The sequence below is a fragment of the Taeniopygia guttata genome, chromosome 2, assembly GCF_048771995.1.
Source record: "Taeniopygia guttata chromosome 2, bTaeGut7.mat, whole genome shotgun sequence".
NCBI classification, from domain to species: domain Eukaryota; kingdom Metazoa; phylum Chordata; class Aves; order Passeriformes; family Estrildidae; genus Taeniopygia; species Taeniopygia guttata.
The window spans coordinates 140718783-140745772 of NC_133026.1; the positions used below are offsets into that span (position 1 = coordinate 140718783).

The window sequence follows — 26990 nt, forward strand, 5'->3', positions numbered from 1 at the left end:
AACAGTGACTCAATCACTTCCCTGGGCAGCCTGTTCCAATGCTTGATAACGTTTTTGGTGAAGAAATTTTTCCTAATATCCAATCTAAACCTTACCTGGAGGAACTTCAGGCTGTTTTGTCTTCTGTCACTTGTTACTTGGGAGAAAAGACCAACCCCCATCTGGCCACAGCCTTCACGGAGTTATAGAAAGCAATATGGTCCCCTCTGAGCCTCCTTTTCTCCAGGCTAAACACTCCAAGCCTACCAGCAACTTTATTGTCCTTCTTTGGACATGCTGTAGCACCTCAGTGTCAACATTCATTTCAACACTGACTGAGGGTGCCCTTGATCCCCTCACCCAGATAATAGATAAAGGTATTAAATGGGACTAGCCTCAATACCAAGCCCTGGAGTACACCACTTGTGAGCAGCTGCCAGCTGAATTTAACTCCATTCACCAGGTCTGATTCCCTGGTTGTCCTGTATATGCCATATATTGGCACTCAAGGTAATCCATTCTGTAACCTTCTCTGGCACGTAAGTTAGGCTGACAAGCCTGTAGCTCCCCAGATCCTCCTTCCTTCCCCTCTTGTAGGTGGGTATTACACTGATTCCCTTCCAGTCAACTGAGACCTCCCTGTTGTGCTGGGACTGCTGATAAATGATGGAGAGTGGCTTGGTCAGCTCTTCCACCAGCTCCCCCAGTACTCTTGGGTGGATCCCATCTGGCCCCATGGACTTATGTGTATCCAAATGCTGTAGCAGCTCACTGACCAATCACCCTTGGATTATGGGGGCTTCATTGTGCTCATCCTTCTCTTCCAGCTCAGGGGGCTGGGTCCTGAAAAAAAAACCAGTGTGACTAATGAAGACTGAAGCAAAGACATTATTAAAATCTCTGCCTTTTCTTTATCCTTTGTCACCATGTCATGTGATCCCCATGCCCAGGATAGCCTCCAGCTGTTATATCACCCACAAGTCCCTCTCTATTCACAGCAGCAGGTCCAGCAAGTGCCTTCTTCCCTTGTTGGCTCCCTCACCAGTTTTGTCAGGAAGTTCTCTTCAACACACTCTGAGAACCTCCTGGACTGTTCCTTCTCTTCTGTGCAGTATTTCTAGCAGACATCAGTGGAGCTTAAGTTTATACCTTCGAGAAATTTTTTTTAAGATCCTACTGCTCTCCTGAGCAGCACCCCTGAAGTGGAGCCCACTGGCTACTCTTGGCTGCTCCTCACTGAGCAGAGCAGTGATCTGACTTGAGCATGGCTCCATGGCTGCCTAGTTTGGGAGGAGCACTGGACAGCTGAGCAGTCCAAGCTCTGGCTAGCAGAATGTACCCTCACCACTTCCAAGGAGTCATAAAAGTACCAGGAAGGCTGCAGTGGTGACCACTGGTGACATGCACTGTGTTCATCACTTGTTTGGGAGCAGCTTCTCTTTGTGACGTCTCTGGGATTTCTTTTAAACTCCCTGCAATCCATCTTGCATATTAAGTGCATCGCTTTTGGTTTTGTGCCCTGATGGCAGGGCTCCTCGGTAGTGCTCCCTAAGGAGCACCATCTCCTCTAGATGAATAGGAAGCTGATGGAGGTTAACTCTGTCCCTGGTGAGACTCCCTCCTGGCAGGGAGCTCCCTGCTGCTGGTTGGTGACTTCCTGCCCAGTTTGTTTGCCTTGGGATTACATCACACATTGCTTCCTCTTACTCTGCTGTTCAAAACACGGGTTGGAAGATGGATGTGAGTTAGTTATGCTGGTTCAGGTCAAGAACTAGAATTCCTAGTTTCAGGGTAGGCAAATTAGGGCGGTTTATCCAGGATTTAGTTTTATGTACTTTTCACAACTGCCATTCAGTAAAGTAAATATATGTTGTTATTTTGTTCTGTAAAGTATTTTTAGTAAATCCTCAATGCCTCTTTTATTGAATGACTAATACATTTTGGTACATCTGAATTACATCTATACTGAGTCATTTAATTTTGTAATGGCATATTTAAATGTTTAAGTCTCTACAAAAATTAAATATTGTAAAAGACTAACATTTTGTTCTAGGAGTTTGTGCCTGTATCACCACAAGCCTCTGCTAAGGGGAAGAACTCCTGTAAACAAACAGGATGCTGTATCACAGAAATGTTTTGGGAAAGCATACATGAGCCAGTATGTATTTGCACAGCCAAAATTTTGGTGGTTTTTTCTTTTTCCCAAATCAGTTTTTCATCTGCTTGCTGTGTAATGTTGCATTTAACATTTCACAATAGGTGGTTGCAGTCTTAGTTTTTCCTAACTCAATGTTCACCCAACATTTCTAAAATTTTCCCTCATCTCAGACTATATTTACTTCACATTTTGAAACTCAGGCTTTGTTCAATGGGGGAGGTTTTGCCAGTAACAGAATTAAAATAGTTATATCAGTGTTCTCTGCAGTCTTGCTTTTCTCGTAAGCGTTTGTGGGTTTTTTTTGTTTTTTGTTTTTTTTTTTTCTTTGGTAGGATTTTCCATTGTTTTTTAAAATTCTCATAGAGGACATGTGAGCTGAAATAAAGATCTCCAAGTTTCGTACTGGTATAACTGTAAAACAAATGTACACATGCATCACTTGTGTAGACCAGTTGAACAGCCTTCCTTGAATTATTTTGTCATGTGCACTACTTCTTGAAGTATGTTTTCCATAGTCTGATGTCTTTCTCTCATCAGCTTACAATGCCCTTATATTCCTTGAATAAATGCCTGTTTTTCCAGGCTCTCCTTATTTTGAAACATCTTGCAAGCTTTCACTTGTGCATCATTATGCTGGATTTGTAATCTGTGTTTCTCCCGATGTGTGGTTGATACCGTGTCTTTGCTTCTGTGCCAGCTCCATCATTTACTCTGTGAGCTCTTTAGGGCAGAGAGCTGCTCATCACCTCGTGTGCTTGCTGCCGTGAATACCATATTTTTAGACTCCAAGGAGTGGTCATCAATCATTGTGAAATATCAATATCCTTTTATTCAGCTATCTATGAATACTGCTTGAGGCTTCTCATCGCCTTCTTCAAGCAAGGAATCGAAGCTGAGAACCACAGAAAAAGTTGGTTTTATACTTGCGCAGCGGGATTGTATGGTGAGAAGGGGTTTGAAAAAAGATCACCCGCCACCACCAAAGAAAAAACCACCTAGTTTTCACCACTGAGAGGGAGAGCTGAGACTGTATAGGAGAAGAATGGCAGACATTTGTAGTGGTAATTCTGAAATGAAAACAACCTTCTGCTCTGTAAATATTTGTATGTAAAATGCAGAGAGCAGGATTTTCAAAAGTGCTTACATGATGTAAGAAACAAAATGAGAAACTGAATCCATGGTTGAATGGTTAGGCAATAACCTGGGATGTGGGAGAGTCAGGTTCAAATACTTGCTGCAATTATCTTTTAATTAGTTATACAAAGTGGAACAACTTCAAACAGGAGAGATCGAGATGTCTTACCCCTCAATACCCAATAGCCTATGGGCTAGGACAGCTAATATGGGATGAGCAGAGATTTGAAAACGGGTCACTCGCCTTACTGATGACTGTTTTAACCACTGAGATATTAAATCTGATAGTATGTGGATTTCTCTCATCATTGTTTATGAGGAAGGATTTGTCTGGCTTAAGCAACTGACTAAAGGAAAGGGTTTGTGGAGGAGGCACCCATTGCCATTAGAGGAGTAAAACTCCCTGTCTCTTAGACTGCTTTGATAGCTGGCTTTTATGATTCCTGTTTTTTGACACTGACTTTCTCCATCTATTTTATACAAGGTTTGAATGTCTAATTTAGGGAGAGGATTTCTTTGGATAGCCAGATCTCTAAAGCTTCAGTATTACAGTTTGCATCTTTGCAACAACATTTTCATTTAGTTAGTTGTCTGTGACAAAGCAGGGAGTTGCAATAGTGTGACAGACCAAACAGAAGGATGCAAAGGAGTTTAAGCAAGGCTGACATATTAAATAGCAGACATAAAGACATTACATATTGTTAAAATGTATTTATTGCTAAAGGAGGAAACCCTGCTAATACACTAATTACACCATCTTGAGACTGATAATTATCTCTGCAGGATTTCATGAGTCTGCATCCATTTGATTTGTCCTAATTCAGAGCCTTGTCATCCTCATCTGCAGTCTCTTGCCCAGATGGAGCATGGAAATCGACATAAGCGTTCCTAATATGCAAATAGAGATCTGCAGTTCCACTTCAAAGTGGCAGCTTCTGAAGTGGGAGTTTTAATTATTCCATTTTGAGTTAGTGACTCTGCAAAAGAGTTTTTTTTTTTTCTTCTGCCAGTGAGTTGAGCATTCTTTTTTTTTTCTCAGATTTGTTACCCAGGTTTGTAGTAGGCATGTCTCATTCTGTCATGCAAACAATGAAATGGTTGACCAGTTAATGATGCATTTGTTTACTGATTGCAATCCATAACTTCCTTGGGGAGTTGTTTGTCCTGTTCTTCTTGGGTTCTTTTGCATGTAGTGTTTTATATAACAAGATGAGATTCCTCATTGCTCATCACAGGAATTATGTCATGAACTTGACAAATAAGGTCATGTATCAAATGCCCTGTATTTTTCAGAGGTGAGCTGTGTCTCCTGTCAAAACTAAAATCCCTTGAACAAGGGGATGGGCTGCGAGGTTGGGGAAGAAAAGAAATTCATGAAGCAATAAACATTATAATCACTCTATATGGCATGGCAGAAGACAAAAATTAAGGGAATGGGATTGTCCCCCTGCACTGGTGAGGCCACACCTCAAGTACTGTGTCCAGTTCTAGGTCCTGCAGTTCAGGAAGGACACTGAGGTCCTGGAGCGAGTCCAGAGAAGGACAGGGGAGCTGGTGAAGGGTCTAGAGAGTAAGTCATACGAGGAGTGGCTGAGGGCTCTGGGGGTGTTTAGCCTGGAGAAAAGAAGGCTCAGAGGGGACCTTACCACTCTCTACAACTGTCTGAAAAGAGGCTGTAGCCAGGTGGAGGTTGACCTCTTCTCAAAGGCAACCTAAGACAGGACAAGAAGACATGGCCTCAAACTGCACCAGGGGAAGTTCAGGTTGAATATTAGGAAGAAATTCTTCACTGAATGGGTGGTTAAGCCTTGGAACAGGCTGCTCAGGGAGGCGGTGGAGTCACCATCCCTGGAAGTGTTCAAGAAACAAGAGGATGTGGCACTTAGTGCTGTGATCTAGTTGACATGTTGATTGTCAGGAGTTGGACTTGATCTTGGAAGTCTTTTCCAACCTTAATGGTTCTATGATGGGAGTTGATAGTAGTTATACTACAGGCATTGACCAAAATATAAAGTGATTGGCTGAGATGTAGCTGAAATTTCATCTGATTGCAAAAAAATTACTGAGTAGAATCAGATCAAGTATTTTACTGCGACGTACTCATAAGGAAGATTCCTGTTGAAGTGTGATGTGCAATTACAAGGTTAATTACTTACACTGAGTTATAAGGTTCCACTTTAGATGGTGTATTTTCACTTTACAATGAGGTGAACTTAAGGAGGTCACTGACAGTGAGGAAACTGTGCAGCACTCAGAAGCACTCAGAGCAGAATAATCCTGGGTACCAGTGGGTGCACTTGGGAGGGAAAGCATTACAAGACCCCGTGAGGAGGTCAGTGTAAACTGCTTTTCTTGTGAGACTGCTGACCCCTGTGTGCAGGGTAGGCAACCTGTATCTCTGTCTGCTCCCTAAATCCTTTGCCAGTGACTCAGCAGGTGTTCAGTGAGAATGTAATATATAAAAGGAAGAATGGAGGCATCCCATAATTAGGGCTAGTAATAAGACAGGAATCAGTTTAGCATGTGATATACAGTGAGTCAGAGAAACGAAGGAAAAGCAAGTTTGATAGGGTTATAAGAAGGAAAGTGCAGTACTAAAAACTGTGATGAATGGTGATGAGATGAGTGTCAAAAGAATCTAAAAAGGGAAAGCAAAGTTGTATGAGAAAGAGAAGAACCAGTTCAAAACCTAAATAGATGAAGGCTGTAAATTGAGGAAGATGTAGGGAGAAGTTCAAATGGCAGGAGAGGTGTTACCAAGAGAGTTGGCTGGCACAGGGCTTGTGCTAGCAGCCTGATAGAACTTGGGGGACAAATGTGATAGTATTGCAGAAACTGAGGAATATGGAAAAAAAATCTATCTATTGAATTTAAAAATAAAAGAAAGAAAATACTTGCAGGCACAGAGTGATAAGTTTAAAAGAAAATTACTGTTTTATGCTTTTAAATCTTATTATAAATGACAGTTTCTAATCATGTACAGCATAAAATTTCTGTGATTAGGAGACAGCATAATGAGAATGTTTTTGATAGTCAAAAAAGTACTGATTTTTTTTTTCAGTGTTATGTCCAAACTCATAGTGGTGTGGCTTCCTGTGTCAGTGAGTTCTTGGAGAGACAAATAAGATTTCTATTCTTAACACCTTTTCTTGTCAGCCAAATCAATATTAAGAAAAGTGTATTTAAATTTGAGGCTAAGTTTTAAAATGTATTTTGCTTTTACAAACAGCACTTTAGCAGTGCAGCTGAAGAGTACTTCATTTAGGAATTGTTCTGGTTTGTGCTTCTGTTTTTCCTATTGTCCTGCAGACTCTCAGGCAGAACTGTTTCCTTCAGCCTTCCAACTGGAAGAGGAAGAGAGAGGACTCTCTTTTTTTCCTGTTTCTTCTCACCCTGCTGTCACATTTTGAAGACATGAGTAAATTGCTACTGCAGTCACACAGTCTGATTTACAGAAATTCTTATTTTAAATATGAAATATTTAGAAATTAAAGTTGGATTTTAATTACTTCCAACAACAAAAGCAAGGGCTTGTGTGTAATGGGAGAGCCTATACACGCTAGAGAGCTGGAATATGATTTCATTTCTAGTCATAACTTTAAACCTGGATTGATAATTTGCATTTAACTTTTTAAAAAGGCATTGCGTATGAATTGCAAGAGAGTTGCAAAACAAATATACCTGAATTTTTAAAAACTCTTCTTGTGTGCTTCCTATTCTAGTCAGCTATCAGATTTCATCCAGTGCACTCTACCAGTTGGGTTTTGTTATTACTACTATTGTGCTCAGTTGCAGTTTCTTACTGCTCGTAGCTCACAACTTTTCAGGTTTCCTTTATTATGGAGATTGTGAAGCAAGGTGGCTTTGAACTAAGATGCAGATACTAATGTAATGACCTATAGCAAAAAAACTGTTTGGGTTTTGTCAAAATTTTGAGGACCCAGTTTTGGGAGGCTCGGTACAAAAGGGATGCGCTGGAATCAGGAAGTTGGGCTGAGTCATGCAGGACACACAGCTGGCAGAGAAACAACCAGTTGTGAAAGCATCTGTTGGCGTCATAATAAAGGAAAATGATGTAAACCAAGGATTTTGAAGAAGATTTAATGATATATTCCCAAATGTATGTTAGGAGCTTTCCTACAGTAGGAGGACCAGGAGAGAGAGAGTGTAAATGCGTTTGTTTTGAAAATCAAACAGGTAGAGTGACAGAGGCTGGCATCATCAGTTATCTGATGGCACAAATCAGCCTCTTGATTCTGTAATAGATAACAGGAAAGGTGTGGATAGACTCCAAGGATTTTGAAAGGTCAATGGGAAGGATGCGAAGGGTGGTTATGTAAACAAGATTAATCCAGGCTGTCACACAGCATCCCTTCTCTTTGCAAAAACTGGTAACTACAGAGGAACAGCAGCATGATACGAGGAGCAAAGACTAAGTTGAAATGCTCATTTCCTGATCCAGTTCTTTTTCTGAAGCTGAATTACAAAGATGGACCTATAAGCAAAGAGGAGGAAAAGAATTGCAGTTGAAAACATCCTTCTCTGTCTGCCTGCAGGGATCCTGTAAAAATTAGAGAATGGAGATACCCTGTTACACCTATGTAGCAGAAAGGGTATGGTACCATTTCAGAGTGTGCAGTGCAAGGGAAAATAACCACTTGAGCATGTACTAGGAGAGCACATGGTGTTTGACTATACAAGGGAAGAAGCACAAGCTGTCATGCAGAACAGGTAAATCAAGAAGGATAAGACTGGAAGTGAGGCCTGGGATTTAGTGGCTAGTAATTCCATTGAGGGCTGTCCCAATAGGAAGCTGGATAAGTAAACATCACTAGTATGGATGGAAGAATGTGGTATGTAGAAAGGCTAAAAAGAGAGACTCGTCTCTCTGGCATTTGCAGTAAAGTGCAAAATAAAAGGCAATTCTGCCACCACGCACAGAGACAACTGAGGTATTTGTACCCACTGAGTATAAGTAAGGTTGGTATTCCCAGTTTATAAGGAAATTGGGAGGCTTAGTGCAGTTGCACTCGGGTTTTTTGCTTTTTTTGCTTAGTGCAGCCCTGTGCTATCACTGAATTCACTGTGCTTTGTTAAAGGTGGAGCTCACTCTGATGGAATTATTGCCATCCTGATCTGTATATTAATAAAGATATATTAATTTGATGGGTCTAGGCTTCAAGTTTCAAAAAGAATTTGTGTTTTTCAACTAAAATCTATTCAAATGAAACATGAGTCTGTACTTAAGATAACTTATTGCTGTTTCTTGAAAGTATAAAGGTTATATTTACTCCTAATGAAAAATGTTGAAATTACTCACATTGCTGTTTTGAAGAGTATGAAGAAGAAATGCTGTCAGGGCTGAAGAACTTTCTGAAGACAAGAATGTCATCAGATGAATGAAAAAAAAGACCCAAAAGGGGTAAAAATTGAAAAAGCTTGCCTGACTTTCACAGGAGGAAAAGAATATTTGGAAAGAATATGGAAAATATCCCTCTGGAAAACCAAAAGATTTTAACAATGGTTGCTGTAGGAAGGTCTTTGAAATATAATTCACACTCTGTATAAACTACACAGCTGGTATAAATCAGTGTTTTATAGGAGCTTTTGAAGATAACACTGAACTGTACTTGTTTTAGGATTTAGCCCTTTATTTCCATACTGCAGAAAACATAAGTTTTAGTGATCTTAGTCAAACAAGCAGAGCCATACAAGAGTAAACAGGTTGTTAATCCGAAATCACCTTAGGGCCTTCTTCTGCTCCCACTGAAATCAATGTCTAAATTCTCATCAGTTTGAGTGGGATATTAAAGAAAGAAAAATAGCTCTAATATCCATGTTAATGTATTTGCTAAATATGAGAATTAATCAGTAGCTCGGTAAACTGGTTCAACAGCCTGATGCATTTGCTGAATCAACCTTGCCAAAACAGATGCACCATCTGCCTCACAGTTTCTAAAACACTGTTAAAACAAAGCAACATTTTTTATAAGAAAAAAATTGTAAGTTGGTTTTGCTGTTACATGCCTTCATCTGTGCTCAGGCAAAACTACTTGGTGCAAAATGCTATGTATCTCTAGTGCACCAAAATTCATTTTCATATAAACTCTATTTATGGCAGAACTTTTAGGTACGAGGAGAAGACAGCCTTGCTCCTTCACCATGTCTTGAACCATAATACTGTGTATGAATTGCAAGAGGCTTGCAAGACAAATCTGCCTGAATTTTTAAAAACGCTTCTTGTATGCTTCCTATTCTAGAGTCAGCTACCAGATTTGATTGTCCACTTTACAGTTAGGTATTGTTATTGCTACTATTGTGCTCAATTGCAGTTTCTTACACTTTTCACAGTTTTTCAGGTGTCCTTTATTGTGGAGAGTATGAAGCAAGGTGGCTTTGAATTAAGATGCAGACGCTAATGCCAACTGTGTAGCTTATTTCCAAAGCAAACTTTTTGCTTTGTCATATTCGTACTTCATATGTAGAATAAAACATACAGAAAACAAGATGAAGACAGACTTCTGTTTTGTTGAAGTAATTAAGAATATTTAGTTCAACCCTTGCAGCAAACTTTCAGACTTTCAGAAATGCTGAAAAGATTAAGGTGCTAAATATCCATGAGCTTTCTTCAGTTTGGTACCTTGGGAAAACCACACCTTTAATACTCACATTTACTGCTGTTTTTGTGAGCCATTTTTATGTTATTGGTAACAGGTACTTTTAAAACTGGTATTTCAATAAGATCCCATTTCTTTGCGTATTTTTACCCCTTTGCACTTTGAAAAGCATTACACAAAGGGTCTTGGGGAGAAACAAAAGGGTGTTCACCATCTTCTCTCTACCATAGTCAGTAACTGGGGTAAATACAAATGAGTGGCTTTTTTCTGTTAAAATGTGTGTGGAGTAGAGCATTTTGCTTGAGGTGAAACTTCTAACTGGGAACCCCAAGAGATGCTGTTCAGACTGTAAACTTTGCACACACACAGGCAGTTTTGTTTCTTCACCTGGTGCTCATTTACATTAATCCCACCCTATATATATGGTTCCTTTCTAAACAGGAGACAGAAAGCAACCAGGGTGGCCAAAGCCCATTAATAGCCTTACTGAAATGACTGTCGAGTGCCAGGAGTTGAGAGAGTTTGCTTGGATACACCCCAGTATACCTGGAAGCAGTGTGTGCCTCTCAGTGCTTACTTTCTTTTTAAGGGTTGAACGTGTGCAGCTGTGTTTAAAGCAGGGGAAGGAAACTGTGGAGGGTAAAGGCAATTTTATTATGGGGACACCCTAGCTACAACCACTTCATTGATGTGCTGTTTTGGAACCACGGCAACCCTGCCTCACCTTCATACTGTTACTTTAGCAGCGTTTTGGGATATTTGAATCGTGCTGACAGTGATTTTCTGTTGTGCTTGTCTGGTTTATTAAGGCAGTATGTGTCATAATTGTGGGTCAGCCCTTACAAATCTGCCTCTCTTGGTATTTCACAATAGTCTGCAAAGGTGTTGCTCAACTGGAGTCCCAGCCCTGCAGCCATGATGTACAGAGGTGTTGAATCTCTTGAATCAGATGTGGGCCCTTAGGCAATCCTGGCTGCAGCTGTGCTCTGTTCATACTGCAGCTCCTGCTGCTGAATGATGATATACTTTTTGACCGTCCTTGCAGTTGTTTCCAAGTGCAGTGTTTTATTTGTGCATCAACAAATGATCTGATATTTGCTAAGGGTTTGTATCTAGCCATTGAAGAATAATAAATGACTGTTTAGGTTGAGCTGAAATTTTGCAGCCTGATTCAGTTACAGTGGTGACTCACTTAGAGTTGGTTCTCACATGATTCACAAAGTGTATGGGTGACTCAACCCACAAATTTACTTAGGTCCCATGTTATTTTCCCTCTCAGTGAAAAAAAAAAATTGGTTATAATAAATAATCACAGCAAACTTTGACTTACCCTGAGGTAAAATAAATATGTGTGTTGAAAGGCTGCATATTTGTAATAATAAATAATTTAGTGAGGTAAGGATGAAATAATAGGATGTAGGAATTGTTAAATAAGAAAGAAAGGTGACATGCATTTCTGTCTGCTTTTGTTGCATAGCAGAGATAAATAAAGGAAGAATAGTTACTTTCTCTATGATATGAGGTGCTCAGAGAGGATGTTCTGACATTCTTACTGCTGTTTTCAGCCAATTCTTGGCATTTGTTCTCTGAAGTAAGCAGATTTAGATATGTCCGTGTCTGGTTCAGACATTTTAAAGTTATGCCAGCTCAGAAAATGTGAGGTTCCCAGGTTCTGAATTGGCTCTTTGTAGGATGCAGTAGGCTGGCACACCTGTTCCTGAAGGACTTGAATTTGGCTGTCTGAAAAATCGATTGAGTTCCTTCACAAAATCAAATTCACAGAGGTAAGAAATTCAGTCCCAGCAGGAACTATAAGAAGTTTTTTCTTCAAAAGATGCAGCTGCTGTCAGTGTTTGGTAACCACATGCAGAGGCACATGGCTGCAGTGTAAATACATTCTAAATTACTCTGAGTTTGCAGTTAGGTGAAAACATCACCATATCCTTTTTTGTGCTGTCCCAAAGGAATATAAATATCTAAATAACTACATAGCTCTGAGCGACTAATCACCCTCCCTTTCATAAATGAAACAACAAAGAATCTGGAAAATGAAGAAATTCTGCCCTTTCAGCTGACTGGTCTTTCAAAAGTTCATTAGCAAACAGGAATGTTTCTATACCTCACAAAACTCAAGTGTCAATAAGATCCATAAATTAAACTTCAGAAGTCCATATTTTGCAGGAATTAAATTACAGGGAACAAATAATGCATGGTTTGAAAGACTCTAGTGAGAATTCTGAATTCTATGAAAAGACAGTTCTTTTGTAGATTTTATCACAGATTTGAGGAAGCTGCAACATGGTTCATGTATGGCAAGAAATTTCTGAGAAATAAAATGGATGGTACTGGCAAATTTCCAAATACCAGGGATATAAAAGATAGTCCTGAGAAAGAGTACCTTGGAACAGTGACAGGATAAAAATATGCAGCAAAAAGACTTCTGTGCTAGAGAGAAGAACAAAAAGGCTAAAAAATAACCATGGTGTGTCACATGCTGAACCACTGCAATGCAAAGACCAGTGGAGCATTTCTGTGACAGGCAAAATGCTGTTCTTTTATCACAAAGTTTGCCAAGCAGCCACAAGCTGTTTCAGGCCTCTTTATAGGGAGTGAACCAAATGCACACGTTACTTTGAACTTTCCCTCAGCTAAAGGAGAAGGTAAAAGGATGGCTTTGTGCTCAAAGCACAGAACTGGGATTTATTTATTCTGGTATTTATTCTGGGTTCTGCCACAGTCTCCTTGTGCAACCTTAGGCCAAGTTATTAATCTCCTAATGCCACAGCCTGTCCATTTGTAAAATACATGGTACATGTCACAATGGGTGTTTGAGGCTAAATTCTTTAATGTTTGTGAAGTGTTTTGGGACTGGGCAGGACAATTATTAAATGCTGCAGTGCAGCATGCAGGGTTATGCTAATTAGTGCCTTTTTAGACACTGATCCCTTACTGAAGGGAGACTAATACCGCAAACTGGTCCAATTTTAGTCTATGGCACCTTTGACCTTACTCGTTCTGAGATTGGTTTGGAACAGAATAATTTATTTTTGACTTGGTGGTTATGGTAATTGATGAAATAAAAATTCCCCAGACTGTCCCTTGGAATACCGTGCATTTACTCTTCCCTTAGGCTCTGCAGGCTGGCCTTTTAAAAAGCCTGATTTTTTGAGGCATAGTTTTAACAGTTTAAGCACAGAATAGACACCCTCCCAGTGGAAGAATCCATGAGAGGAAGGTGTATCTTTACAGACAGATATTGGCAGAAGACCTGTCATGAAGTGGCTCATTCCATAAGCACTGCCTGTCAAACACAGATGCCCTTTTGCACATACCGCTCTGACAAGGTGCGGTGGTGTGAGGCCATGAGTAAATGTATCTTTTGATAGTGGAACTACAGCTACATTTTCCTAAACAATTATGTGTTTAGCCTTTGCAAATGAGTTTTCTTATCAGGACTTCTGCTAGATCATGTATGTATATGTATGTTATATATAACATGTCTGTTTTCCTTATTGCTGAGCCCCCATGTAAAAACCCATGTGGTTCTTTGCTAGTATGGCACAGCAGATGCTTTTGCTTTTTCTGTTGCTGTAAACAAGATGTTGTGACTGATACTTCTTTTCACCATATGTCCTGAACACTCCCAGTTCATCGTTACATGTAATTTCCAGGATGCTTTGCAGGGTGTGTATGCCTCCACCCCATTTCAAAATCAATGTAGCTCTCAATGGATTGACTAATGAGTGCAAGGTGTTACTTAGCATGCTGGTTTTGGCTGACAGTGCTGCTAAACGAACAGTTGTTTGCTTAATGTGTCTTTCTTGGTTCTCATGTGAAGTAACTTATTCTGAGGAATTGAACATGTCAATGACTTCAGGTCTGCTGGTAAGCATTTATCTGACGTGCTGCTGAGACCAAGAAGGGGCATGACCCCAGCTTGGTGCCCTGAACACTGATAATTTTGCCTTGTTCCTTTAGCCATACCCTATGTTTGTATTGCCCTCAGACATTTTGTTATGCTGATCTCATCATTCCTACATCCATCAAGAATCTGTAGAGTAGGAGTAGGTGGGTGGCAAGAGCTAAAGAAAACTGTAATGAACCTGTAAAGGTGTTTTGCTGATGCAGTGTATGAGATGTTGTAATTCTGTCCCACTGTGAGGATGTCGGGGAGATCCTCACAGATCTCCCCAGTGATAGGACATTTTCTTTAATTTGTTTTCATTTGTGTTGTTGTGTAGACCATTCTCGCGCCCTCTCTTTGGCATAGGATATGCAGCACTGAAGAGAAATTGCTTGTGCACAGCAAAATGTATTTGCTTGTTATTATAGTGGGTGGACATGCTTTATTATTCTCCTGTGATGTATTGACCTTCCAGAAGGTCTACCTGGTATTTCAGTAATAGCATGTGTGTGGTACAGTACTGAGTGTGGTCAGGAATGGTGTCTCTACTAATCATTTTAATGACAGCAATCATGTGGAGGTGAACAGAAACTGAATTTAAATTGTAAACATGAAAGAAGTTAAACTACAAGAAAGTGCATTCTTTGAGCATCTCTCACATTTGACTCTAGGTTTCTGTATGAGGTGGTTGTCTGAGCCTTTGTCATATATGCTGCATTGCTGGGCTGTCCTCACAATCTGGTGAGGTATTGCTATTGGGAATAGAGCTGGTGTGAATGATTTTTTTCTCTCAATAGCTGGTGGAATTGTTCATGTTGCCCCCAGCAAATAGTAGGCTAGCTCTTACTTTAATAGACCTATGGCAGCAGGCTGTGTGATTAGTTAGGTGCTGAGGGAGAGTTTTATGTAAACATTCTCTTGAGGTTTGTGAGATGTCTTAATGCAAATTTTGTAGCTCCACAGTGGCACAGACAAAGTTTATTTGTGTGCATAGCATAGAATCATAAGAGTATCCTGTGCTAGAAGAGAGACACAGAGATCATTGAGTCCAGCTCCTGGCCCTGCACAGGACACTCGCAAGAATCCCATCATGTATCTGAGAGCATTGTTCAAATAGTTCTTGAACTCTGTCAGGTTCAGCACTGTGACAACTTCCCTGGGAGCCTGTCCCAGTGCCTGGCAGCCTCTGGGTGAAGAACCTTTTCCTAATACCCAACCTAAATCCCCCTGACACAGCTTTGTGCTCTTCCTTTGGGTCCTGTAGCTGGCCACCAAAAAGCTGAGGTTGGTACTTGGCCCTCCACTTCCCTTCACGAGGAAGCTGCAGACTGCAATGAGCTTCTCCCTGTAGTCTCCTCTTCTCTGGGCTGACGTCAGCCATTTCTCATACAGCTCCTCCTCTAAGCTGTTTACCATCTTCATGGCCCCACTTTGGGTGCTCATTAACACATTTATATCTTTCTTACATTGTGGTGTCCAAGATTGCACACAGCACTTGAGGTGAGGTAGCACTAGCAAAGGGTGATGTAATGCACCTTCTCAAACATATGTCCTTTTGGTAGTGTAATGCTGTAAGTTACAGTTCCTGCCTTTTTTTCTGCTCATAAAAAGTCTTTTCATTCTGGAAGTTGGAGTTGAGAACCACTGTTTGAACTAACATTGGCTGTGCCCTTCTTTTCACCTCAGTCTGAAGGTATGATTGAAGATGTTATGTTGATGCATATCTGCACTCAAATCTTCCATGAGTCAAGAAAAAGATAAAGAGCTCCTGATGTAACTCTATCAATGTGTAATGTGGTCCCTGTGGAGAGGAAAAGATTATTGACATTGTCTTTACTGCTGATGGATGCCTGTGATGAATGTCCACATAATTTATTTTACTATTGGTGTCAGTCTCAGCAACTTAGAAGCACTTCAGGGTTATTTTTAGTATACACAGCTGGATCTTCTATATGGGATCTGGCCATAGTGCTCTCACTTGTCATGAGGGCAGATCTTAGTGGTGAGCTGTTATTTGGACTATTCTTGTGTGTTCCACATGTTATGTTTATGTTAAAGAGAGAATGTCAGTAAAATCAGTGTGATGTTGCAGAAAGGAATATGTTTGCACTACATGAGTCCAGATCAAAGCATTCTTTTATAATGTCTTGCATTTTAAATGAATTTTGATTTAGTAAGTGCCTTTTTGTTCTTGCATACACTTGATAGCCAAGTTTCTTCTCCAGCTGAGTACTGAACAATGCTGGTTGGGGTTGTGATCGGCCTTCTGTGGCAGCAGGGTGCTGTGATGCTGGCACAGACAAACCATTTGAGTGTGAATGATTGTCCTTGCTGCACTGGGCACAGGATGCTCTGTTTTCCTCTGTTCCTTTCATGGGATAAAATTTCTACATTCTTTATCATGGGATAAAGTTTCTACATACCTGCTGGCTCCTGCAGCAGTCTAAGCATCTCTGATGACATGCTGTTGGTCTTTCATAGTGGCTGTGCTCCTTTGGTACAAAAGTATTACTGAGTCTTTCCCATTTACAGCTGGATGTTGTGGTAGGTGATCTTTTATCTCCAGGTGCCTTTGAAAACTTCATTCTATCACCTGGCAGTGCATGTTTTTTTCTTATTTTTCTTCTTGCCACAACTTGCGTCTGCTGAAAGTAAGTGTGCCAAACTGGCTTTGCTCTTGGAAAAAGTAATAGTTCTATGGATTTCTTTGCTTTGCTTAAACGATAGTAAAGTTTTTTTTTTTTCATTTTATGTATCTGCTAAGTCAATTTTTATGTGAACATTTATTTGTTTGGCTCCCAAAACAAAATATATTCTGTAGGATTTCCAAGGTCTCTGTAAACTTTTAAACTTGTAAATGATTTGATGAAGCAGACTGTTTTGTGTTTTTTTTCTCAGTAGGCTCCTTTTTTTCCTGTCTTTCACAATGAATGGTGTCATGGTCTGGTGAAGGGCAGAATTTAGTATGTGTGGTAGGGGAAGAGTGGCTCAGCAGAAATGGTGCTTACCTCCTTTTTTTTTCAGATTGGCATATTCTGACATGATTTTGGGATAGAATTGGCTTTTTTTCTGGTTCAGAAAATGCTTAGCATTAAGGATTTGTCAGATGTCCACCTTCTTTCTGACTTGGTGCTGTTGCTGATCCTCATTGGACAGTGCAGTCCCTAAGCTAGTTCTCATGAAGAGCTGTCAAAGTTACACTTCCCTAGAATTTAATGTTGCCTTGAGAAACAGAAATCTCCAATTATTGATTTTAGGGCCTTCCCAGAGTGCTTTTTGCATTCCTAGAATATCTTAATGTTGTCTGCGTGATGACTTCCCTTTTCTGGGTATTTATTCTTCAGATCATTCCAGATGTATTTGCCATAAGTAAGTGCTTTTCAAGAAACTGTTTTTGCCTGCTTGTGTGGCTTAATGCTTCTTGTTCAGACAGCGCAAATAAATTGGGGTGGTTTCCTTTCCCATTAGCTGTACTGTTCTTGCTGGTGTTATCACTCTAATCTTCCATGTAGATTATAGGCTTCTGTAAACCTGATTCCAAAGTGATGAGAGTGGAGGTTTTTGCAAAACTCTTAAAAGTTATTTCAGATTTTCTGTTATCTTCTTGCTTTCTGGACAGAGTTGTATACTTTTGTTTCATTCTTGTTAAGTGTTATGCTGGCTCCTGTTAACATGTTTACCTTCACCACTTACAGAGGTAATTTGACTGCAAGGTTCAGTTTTCCCTTTTGCTACTGTGAGAAATACCCAGAAAATGAGTTAAACGACACTGAGAAGCTAATATCTCATTTCATACTTACTATTACTGAAATGAATTACTTGGGGGTTATGGCTTCAGAGCAGGAAGTCTAACTGTAGTCAAAAGAAACTGAGATTATGCTAATGGCGTTTTGCTTGATGTCTTCTGCTTTGTATTAAAATGTGTCATAATGAATACAGTCTATTTCTTCTTCCATACAGGTAAAACGAGAAAAACCAGAAAATTTACCAGATTTAGAAAACTTGGCGCGAGAAAAATTCCTTGAAATGGAGAGCATGAACAGTGACTCAGATTTACAACAGAATGAAAAATATATGTATTTTAAGGATCAACTTAAGGAGATGAAAAAACAATGTAAGTCTGATTTTTTATAAATGATCCTTTGAATGCTAAGCAGTAAAATCTGACTAACTGCCCTGAAATATAGAACTGCCACTTATAGCTCAAACTGATATGAGTATTCTTAAAAACTTACTTAAATTGATATCTGTGTAGAAAAAAGCCAGTGTAATTACCTTGGTAGTTTTATTTAGACTCCAACAGCTCCTGCTGTGTTTGAACACAAATATAATGAAAAACATAGTGAAAAACATTTTTTTTGATAAGGTGGGCTTTTTCATTTGAAGACCTTTCGCATTTATTTCTTAATTGATAGGATCTCCTAAAAGGATTAGGTAAGCTGTTTTCATTTGTCACTTAAACAAATTGCTCCTGTTTCACAACATGGGATGTGTTGCAACACTAAGAAGACCTTTGCTTTAATCGTAGAACTATATTGTTGGAAAATGCTTAGTGTACGTGTTCTCAGGTTTACAGCTTGTGTGCACGCACTGTCCAACACTGCAGATTGCTAAAATAAATTTTTTAAAAATTCATGTAATTTTTTCAAGTGTTAAAATTTTAGGTTATTTGTGCTTAAATTACCAGAAAAAATGAAGAGTAAACAGTTTGGTTATTTATGCAACACAACAAAATTGTCTACTTTTATTGCCCCACACATATATAGCAGTCATTAAAATATCTCTCTGATTACTGCTGCTAGGAAAGTTCATGTGCTCTGACACTATTTGTGTTGCTCTTCCCCAGTCATGATTATGTTCTGAAGTCATACTATTCTGCTTGCTGTCCCTTGACCCCTGTTACCTATTCCCTCCCATCCTACATTTTGATTTCAACATAAACTGGTATCTCAGGAGCTTCAGTCATAGATTAATGATTTATACCATTGAAAAATTATATTCTGGATGCTCTACTGTAGCTTTCCTTGAATTCTGGATTTTTTTTGAGCCTTATCCAAAACCCAAAGAAACCAGTGGAAAGAATTTTCCCACTGGACTTTGCATTGCTTCCCTGTAGAGATTTATAGGACATGCTTGACAAGGTGAATTTCAGATCTGGTATCTCAAGACTCCCTAGGATTAGAGCTTGAAGGCTTAATATATTTGTTTCACGTCTTTATGCATTTCAGCACTAATCTCTGAGTTTAATAGAGCTCTTGGCACTACTCTAAGAATGAACATACCAAGTTGCAGAACACAAAACAGTGTAATTTTCACTCCCTTCATAACCATAAAATTATTACTGCCCCACCATTATGTTGTAATTTCTTATTTCCAGGTGTTTGTAACTAAGACGATAAAAATCTTGATAACTGACTTTGGATTTACTTTCTACCTTGTAATTGCCTGAGGAAGGGGTGTATGCTCTGGTGATACAGTCAGTTCAAGCTATGGGATTAAGTTCTAACTGGCTGACCTGTTAAAAAAAAAAAAAAAACAAAAACCAAATTAAATAAATACAATAGAAAAGATTCCTAAAAAACATGAGGACATCATTCTGCTACCGCTGCCTGAAATCCAGATTTGTAACATTCCACTTGCAATACCAGCAGAACTGAAGATTAATAAAATCTGTAAAAAGTATTACTAGTTTCCATAAGCTGGTGATTTACCTTTAAACATACTATATGTACATGTGGTTTTGCTGGGGTCATTTTGTAAGAAGAAATTAAGGTCATCCTGTTAAATCTTCAGCATTCATGCTTAAGCCAAGTTATCTGTGTATTCTTTACCTTCTCCTGCATGAGCTGTGATTTCAAAAGCATGAGTCCTACAAGTCTGGCCTCAACAGCTCATTATAATGGGTCTACAGATTTTGGAACACACTTGAAAACTGCTGGATGTGAGTTACATGTATTGATAACTTCCTCAACAACTACTGGTTAATATTTTGTTTTCAACTATTAGCCTTGCCAGGTGCAACTTAGTTCACAATTCCTGGCTTTTCTCAAGAACACATACACCATTGAGGTTCAGTTTTTAGCTTTTTTTCTGGAATTTGGTTTTATTGCTCGATTAGATAAAATATAAAAACTTCTGCCAGGTTTTCTCAGAGGGTCTTTCCTGTTTTGTTTTAGTTGTTATTTTATATTTGTTTGTTTGTGTTTTTGTTGGTTTTTTTCTTTTGTTCCAATATTTTCTATCTTAAAGGAACAGACAGGGTAGATACTAAAATGATTTGCCTTCTAGAATGCATTACCATTAATGATTATGTATCTTTTATGCAAAATTTTATTTGCATAAAAGTTTGCATAAAGTTTATTTAATCATTTTTACATTTATATTCTAGAACAGCTGAACAATTAAATATTATATTCTCACATTGTCTTGCTACTTAGAAATTAACTGAGATTTGAAGGAGAAAAACTTTCTCAACACAGTTTTTAGGTATGGTGCAAAGTGTGAAGCAGTTAAATACAACCTTATTTTAACAGAAAATTAAGTTAATATATTTTCTCTTTTGATATTTGCTGCCACCACGATGAAAGGAGGCTGCATGGTTGTTCCCTGTCCCCTGACAGGTGACAGGCAGTGCCATAGGTAGCTCCAATTCTCAGGGAGGAGAAGGGTGCTGTATCACCTTCAGCTTGTCTTCCCTTGGCAGTTCTGTGGGAAGGAGACCTTCTCAGCTTTGAACTTCAGCAGCAAAGGTGCAGAAATGAAATTGGGCAAGTACATCTCTGTGGCAGTAAGGATGAGATCATGCCTCAGAGCAGTTTCTGTTCTGCTCATCGTTCAGACAGTTTTCAGACATTTTCTCTAAATCTGTGAGCCTTTTTTATGCAGCTACTTTAGCTGGAGTTGGTGAAGTGATGAAAAATCTTCACCTCTGATATGTGTCAAAACACTGTCAGACAGGTTTTATGTGAACAGCAAGTGATTTTTCTGAAGTCTGTTTCCAGAACTATCTTAGTTTCCTAAATTCCCACTTCTTATTTTTATTGGAAAACAGTTTCATTTCTCTACTCGAACCTTCTTAGACTATAAGCAATAGGAAAGGTGTTGGTTGATTTTTCCTTTTTTTAACCATTTCTTGTACCCCCAAGTGCCTACGTTATATTTTCCAAATAACTGAGTACTTGGAGGAGTATTCACTAAATTTGGTAATACCAGAAAGTTCAAAATGATTGCATGTGTGGTAAGGAATTTTTTTTGTGTCCTTACCACTACATAATTGATGCTGTCCTTAGACATTAGGGTCCTAGATCTGCAAAGTGCTTAGTGATCTCCTTTTGATTAACTGAAATGCTTAAGCAAGTTGCATAAATTAAATTTTATTAGTAGATCCTTTGAAATGAGTGAGATTGTTGGCATGTTTCACTTCCTTATTGGAGCATGACCACAGTACAGAGCCTTGCAGGAGTGAGCCCATAGGAGTAAACCTTGCAGGAATTGTAACTTTGCATTTTGTGTCTTCTGTAAGTTTAAAATCCCACCTTTTGTTTGAAGTTGTATTACTGAGTCTTTTTATTTCATGCCAGAATATATATATACACATATATCTATACACATATCAAAGGCATCTATCTTCTGGCAGAAAGTATGAGATATTTTGTCTTCACAGAATGAAACTGTGATCTTTATTCTCCGTGCCACAGTTTAAATGTATGATACTCTGTATGGAGAGCTAATCAGAAGGTATAATCTCTTCTCCTGTGACCCTAGCTGCCACTACTGTATTTGCTGAAGGTTATTTAGTGTCACGTTTGGTGCATAAAGGATGACAGATCTCACAGCCCTTTCGTAGCAGCTGATAAGGTGCACTTTGGAATCCATGATAACTGCGGGTTCTGCAAACACACAACAGATGCGTGCTTCAGTAGTGATTTTGTGGAAAATGATAAGATTTGAGTGAATGACAATATTGCTGGTTGTGCCAAACAGTTTAGGGACTGGATTTGGCAAATGTAGGAAAGATGTTTTTTATTTTTTTTAATGGGGGACAAATAATTTTGACACTCAATAGTAGTTTAGGCACTTTTTTGTCATAGGAAACCAGTCACTGTAATGTAGTTTGGAAAATAGGTACACTGCAGTTGTAAGGAGCTTTCTTGCATTCTCCACTGAAGGAAAAAAAAAGTTTCTGAGTCTTTAAAAGGCAAAAGTATGTATCATTTTGCTAGTATAGATTTATAGTCATTATCAATAAGCAAATATTTTGAAAGGAGAAGATTTTAAATTTAATGTTCAAGTAGATGCCATATGCCCTGTTGATATGTGTATTTTAAGTTATGCATATGCTGAGAAATAATGGTGTGAAAAAATGTTTTTTTAGATACAGTTTGGGATAGAAAAAATGTTACTATGAAAGAAATTATCTTTAAATTTTAAAAACAGTCTATCACAGATTCCAGGAAAGACTAAGGTGTTTGATTTGCTTTTAGTAGGATAAGAAAGCTGCAGCAAGACACTGTATATTATATTGCTTGATGAGTTTCATCCAATTAATCCTCACAACATCACATTGAGGTAGGCAATTTAGTTTTACTTCTTACCACACAGCAGTGGTGAAATTTGAGGAAATAGTTGAAGTTACTTGTATGGACTCACATAACTGATTTGCAGATCCGTGCTTCTCTTCAGTTGTAGTTTACTTCTTAGTTGGCCTATTTTTGTCCCTATACTAAGCTCTGATGGCAGAAAATCAGCTGAGAAGTAATCTTAGTGTATTTTTCCTTATATTGTCAATGTAAAAAAATATTTTAAAATCCCCTTATTGACTAATTATGAGAAAACAACTTCAGCAAAAGAGGTGAAAATTCCAGCTGAAAGTGGGATTGGTGTTATGACAGTTCAGTGATATGTGTGGGATATGCACTTTTCATTTACGTAAAATCCCTTACAGACATCCCCTTGACTAGTAAAGAAATGAAAGAGGATCCAGCACTTGAGAAGGTCATTTGAAGTTTAGGAGTCTTTGGTTTAGGTCTTTGCTTTGTTACCTTCTATTGTCTTAGATCAAGTCATTTAATTTCAGAATGGATCATTGGGAGTTAGGTTCCTAAAAACTCTGTGGGTCTGGACCTTACACCCATGCCTGGAGATCAGTTCTGGGTGTATTGTCTTCATGGACTGTGCAAGAATAGATCTGGGCTTGCTCATATCCGTGCTGCTCTGGGCTGGTAGCCTGTGGAGCAAAGCAGCCGTGTCCAATTGAGTACAAACCATTCCATTGCCCCGTTTCACTAGCGGCAATAAAGCACCGTTATTATGTTTTTGTGATTTTTTGAGTTCAAAGAACTGTAGATAATAACTCAAGTGTGTTTTAGTGTGCCAGAGTAATGTTTTCATGGCATGATGCTGAGGGGGAAAACTGCAGCCCCAGAGGAATAAAATGGGTATGTCAAGAGGCATTTTTGTGAGTGAGAACTGACTTTTGGGTAGGGCATAAGGACTGTCCTGAGAAGAGAAACTTGGCATGGCTTTTCCTTTTGGGACTGTCCTGTCTGGATATTTTCTGGGAGGAACTAGTTGATTGCTCAGGAGTGACCTCTCCCAGTTGTAGTTTTGAAGGATTAAGAGATGAGGGCCTAATAGTGGAATGAGTTAAAACTATCCTATTTCACAGTTTTTGGAAAGATCAGCTCGAGAAACAAACTAGATAAATGGGATGCTCGCATAGTATAGCAATGGGAGCTGTAATGGTACCCCAGAACAATATCCAGAGTGCAAAATTACCATCACAGCTACTGTCCTTGCTAGTTTGTGAGGACCAGAATGAATAAAACTATCAGAAGTTTCCTTCTGCAATCTGGAATGACTTTTCCAGGGTAAAAATTAGTGCTTTTTTCTTTTTGCTGAAAATGCAGAAGCTTGCATTAACAATAATTGTGTTAGGGGATGAACGAAGAACATCAATAGCCAATAGACCTTGTGAGGGTTTCTTTGATGAAATGATTGCCTTTTTAATGCAATTGATCGAAATAAGAAGTTTCTTGCTTTGACATTTAAAGCTCTGACATGTAATTCAGAGTTAAAATGAAAGAGGAATCAACCCACCTCCTCCAACAACTCTTCTCCATTATGAGTAACCTTGGGTATAAGAGACCTGAGTTTCAGCCTTGGTGATTTAAAATCAAAACTTTACTGACTCTGGGCCTATTAAGTGATTGACCTGTAACTCTGGAATCAGTCCCCCCCTCTCTCTGTCCACAGTGTATTTAACTATATATCAAAATGGCAACAATGCAGAAGGAAATAGTGAGAGTCACTGATGTTTTAGCACTATAGAAAAGCACTCAGCTCAGGGAGGACATATCTAAATCAGAAAGAGCATCTGATGTAGGTCTCTCCTGTTATAAATATCTGCCCTTCTAATCTGCGGATGCTTGAGGATAAGATCTTCTTATCTCTTTCTATGTCTGTCATCTAATCTATATGTGTATTTTTTTAATGATCTGCATTTTATGCCATTGCAAAAGTCTTTTCAGGATATAAGTCTTGGTTTTATATCAGCCTGGCTTTCAGGTCAGCACCGAGTCTATAAAATTTAGAAAGGAAATAGTGTGTTACATGGAAATAATTTTTTATTATTATTATACTCTTAGGGATAATACTTAGGTTAATTTATTGTTACTGCTGTGGGATAATTCTCTCTTAACTGAGCACATTGATTGCTACCAGCATGGCATTTTTACTGTTCATATGAATATATAGGTCAGGAAGGGAGCTTCTAGATGTTGCTTCTATTCCCTTGATGTTGCATTTAATCACAATATCTAACAAAATGCCATCATATTAATTTTTTCTTTGTTGTTTCTCTTGGAAGGATGATGAAAAATCTTAGAACTTTGCTCAGATGGTGAGAAATTTCAAGCAAAATAAGTCAGTGACCAAGTTTTTGCTCATTGTTCCTGTTCTAGCACTGTACCCTGGCTTATAGAAATGCTCTCCCTTAATGGAGTTTAGTTTTATTCAGTCAGTTCCTGCATTTCTTGACTCTATGGTAGTCCAGTCATGCAACATGGAAACTTATAAAATCTCATGTGTTGTGACCATACTTGCACTCATCAGAAATATTTTATAAATTTCAGATGAGTGAGAAGCATAGGGATATGTACTAAACCTTGACTTATCTAAAATTCAGAAATGTTAAATAGATGTGTTATACACTATGGGAAATTTGTTTTCTGGTAACAAATCACCAGTGATTTCACTTAGAGTTTTCATTCACTTCTTTCATGGTGTAGTAATGCATACTATTTTGCAAATCTGAGCAGTGAAAATGCAAGAACTGCCTCTGACAGCTAAGTACAATTTTACTTGCCATTATATCGTTGCCAACTGTTCAGAAAGATTTAAAAATCAGATGATACAGGTATTTCAATCTTTTTCCATGAGCTTGCAGTATAAATTTTAAGTGTGATCACAAGAAAACAGGGGAAGAACAGTCCAAGGAGAAAAAAAATCAAAGAAAGAGGAAAGGGAAAACACCTCAGTGTTAAAATTTTTTAATGAGATGCTTTCATTTTGAAGTCAGTATATTGAGGAGGAAGGAGAAAATTAGAGCTTAGTGGAGCTTTAAAATTACAGAACTTTGTTTTATATACTCATTTTTGTCTGTTTGACAAATTAGAATATTTATCTGGAGGGACAGTAGGTTTTTTCACTCTTTCTATAAGTTAATTTCAGTCATTTATATGGTGGAACTTTGTGCCATCAGTATACACGAGGATCAGTGGAAATACTCATTCAAGTAGAACTCTACTACTCCAAGTAATGCATTTGTATTGACTGCTGGGACAAAACACATTTGAGGAGAAACAGGCAAGTAGTTCTGAGATACTGCTGACTAAATAATAATTCATCAGTGCATATCACAGTGCATGGTAACTTCAGAATACTCTAGTTCAGAGAAAGTAGAACTCTTGGTATTTTATGGGAAACTATTTGCCATGCAGCTCTTTGGTGTGTCCTTCAGAAGTGTGGCAGGTTGAGGTAGACCTTGCTTTGGTAAATGCCAATGTAGGTCTGAAATCAGTGGAATTTTGCTTTCCCTGATCTATACTTGCAACATATAATAACACACAAAATAGTAGTGTACAGCAAGATTATTAAACATATCAGATGTTCATGTGCATTGGCTCATTGGCTTACTGTAATTTTTGATATCCAAATTATTTCATTTCCCTCTTAAACTCACAGTAGAGCATGGTTTCTTTCCAACTTGAATTTTATGTCATTAATATACAGGAGATCATCTTCACACTCCCCCGAATCTGTTAGATGTTGGGCTGAAATGGAGGAATAAAGCTAGAGAAGCATTAAAGGACTGCAACACCCATCTTTTAGGTCTGTAGACCTCAGACTGGATGCCAGAGCCCAGAGTGACGTGTCTTGGCTCCCAGGAGGAGAGCTATGGCACACCTGCTTGAACAGCTTTATTCAGTGACAAATCTGTTCCGTCAGCACAGAGTTCTCGTTACATCTGCATGTCAGTCACAGTGTTGCATAAGTTGACTAAAAATGTGCCAACTTTAGCACAAAGGTAGTGAATTTCTTTTACTGTGATACTGAGAACCTCTGTGTGTATTATGTAGCTGGAGAGGAAATGGACCATGGCTCCATTCTGTAGAGTTAGGAATTTCAGGCTCTCAAATGATTACTGATGTTATCAGGGATCTGAAGTACTAATTCTATATACTGTTTCTCAGGGGACCTAAGGGATGTTGCTTTCAATCTCCATTAGCACAAAGTCAAAGAAATCAAACACCTTTTTTGGCATTAACACTTAAACAGGTTTGGAGCATTCAGATGTTTTGTCACAACTGAGAAGTGGTTTGTCACCTTTCAGCAGTTATTAGCTCTGATTTCATACATAGCATCTGACTTTACAAGTGTGGATAGGTTTATCGTGTCTTATCATCTCAAATGTGGATGTAGATTTGTGTTACCAGACTTGCAGTGAATGATTTTAGGATTAAAGACAAGTTGCTTAACAGGTATTCCAACAGGCACTAAAAATACCTGTTGAGGGAGAGAAGCAGTTAATGGAGTGAGGGTGAGAGTGTTTATGTTTTATACCATAGCCTTGTGACTACAGCAGCTTCCCAGGAAGCAATGCCAGTAAATTCACAAATAAGCACCTAAAAAAAGCCCT

At 38.7% G+C, this 26990-nt stretch overlaps 1 protein-coding gene across 1 annotated transcript in view; it reads left to right on the forward strand.

Annotated features, from left to right (window-relative positions):
• NSMCE2 (NSE2 (MMS21) homolog, SMC5-SMC6 complex SUMO ligase) overlaps positions 1 to 26990 on the forward strand; it is a 126147-nt gene that overhangs the window by 41612 nt on the left and 57545 nt on the right. Inside the window, 1 exon segment of the mRNA XM_012572116.5 lies at positions 17753 to 17906. Within this exon segment, the coding sequence (XP_012427570.5) occupies positions 17753 to 17906 (154 nt within the window).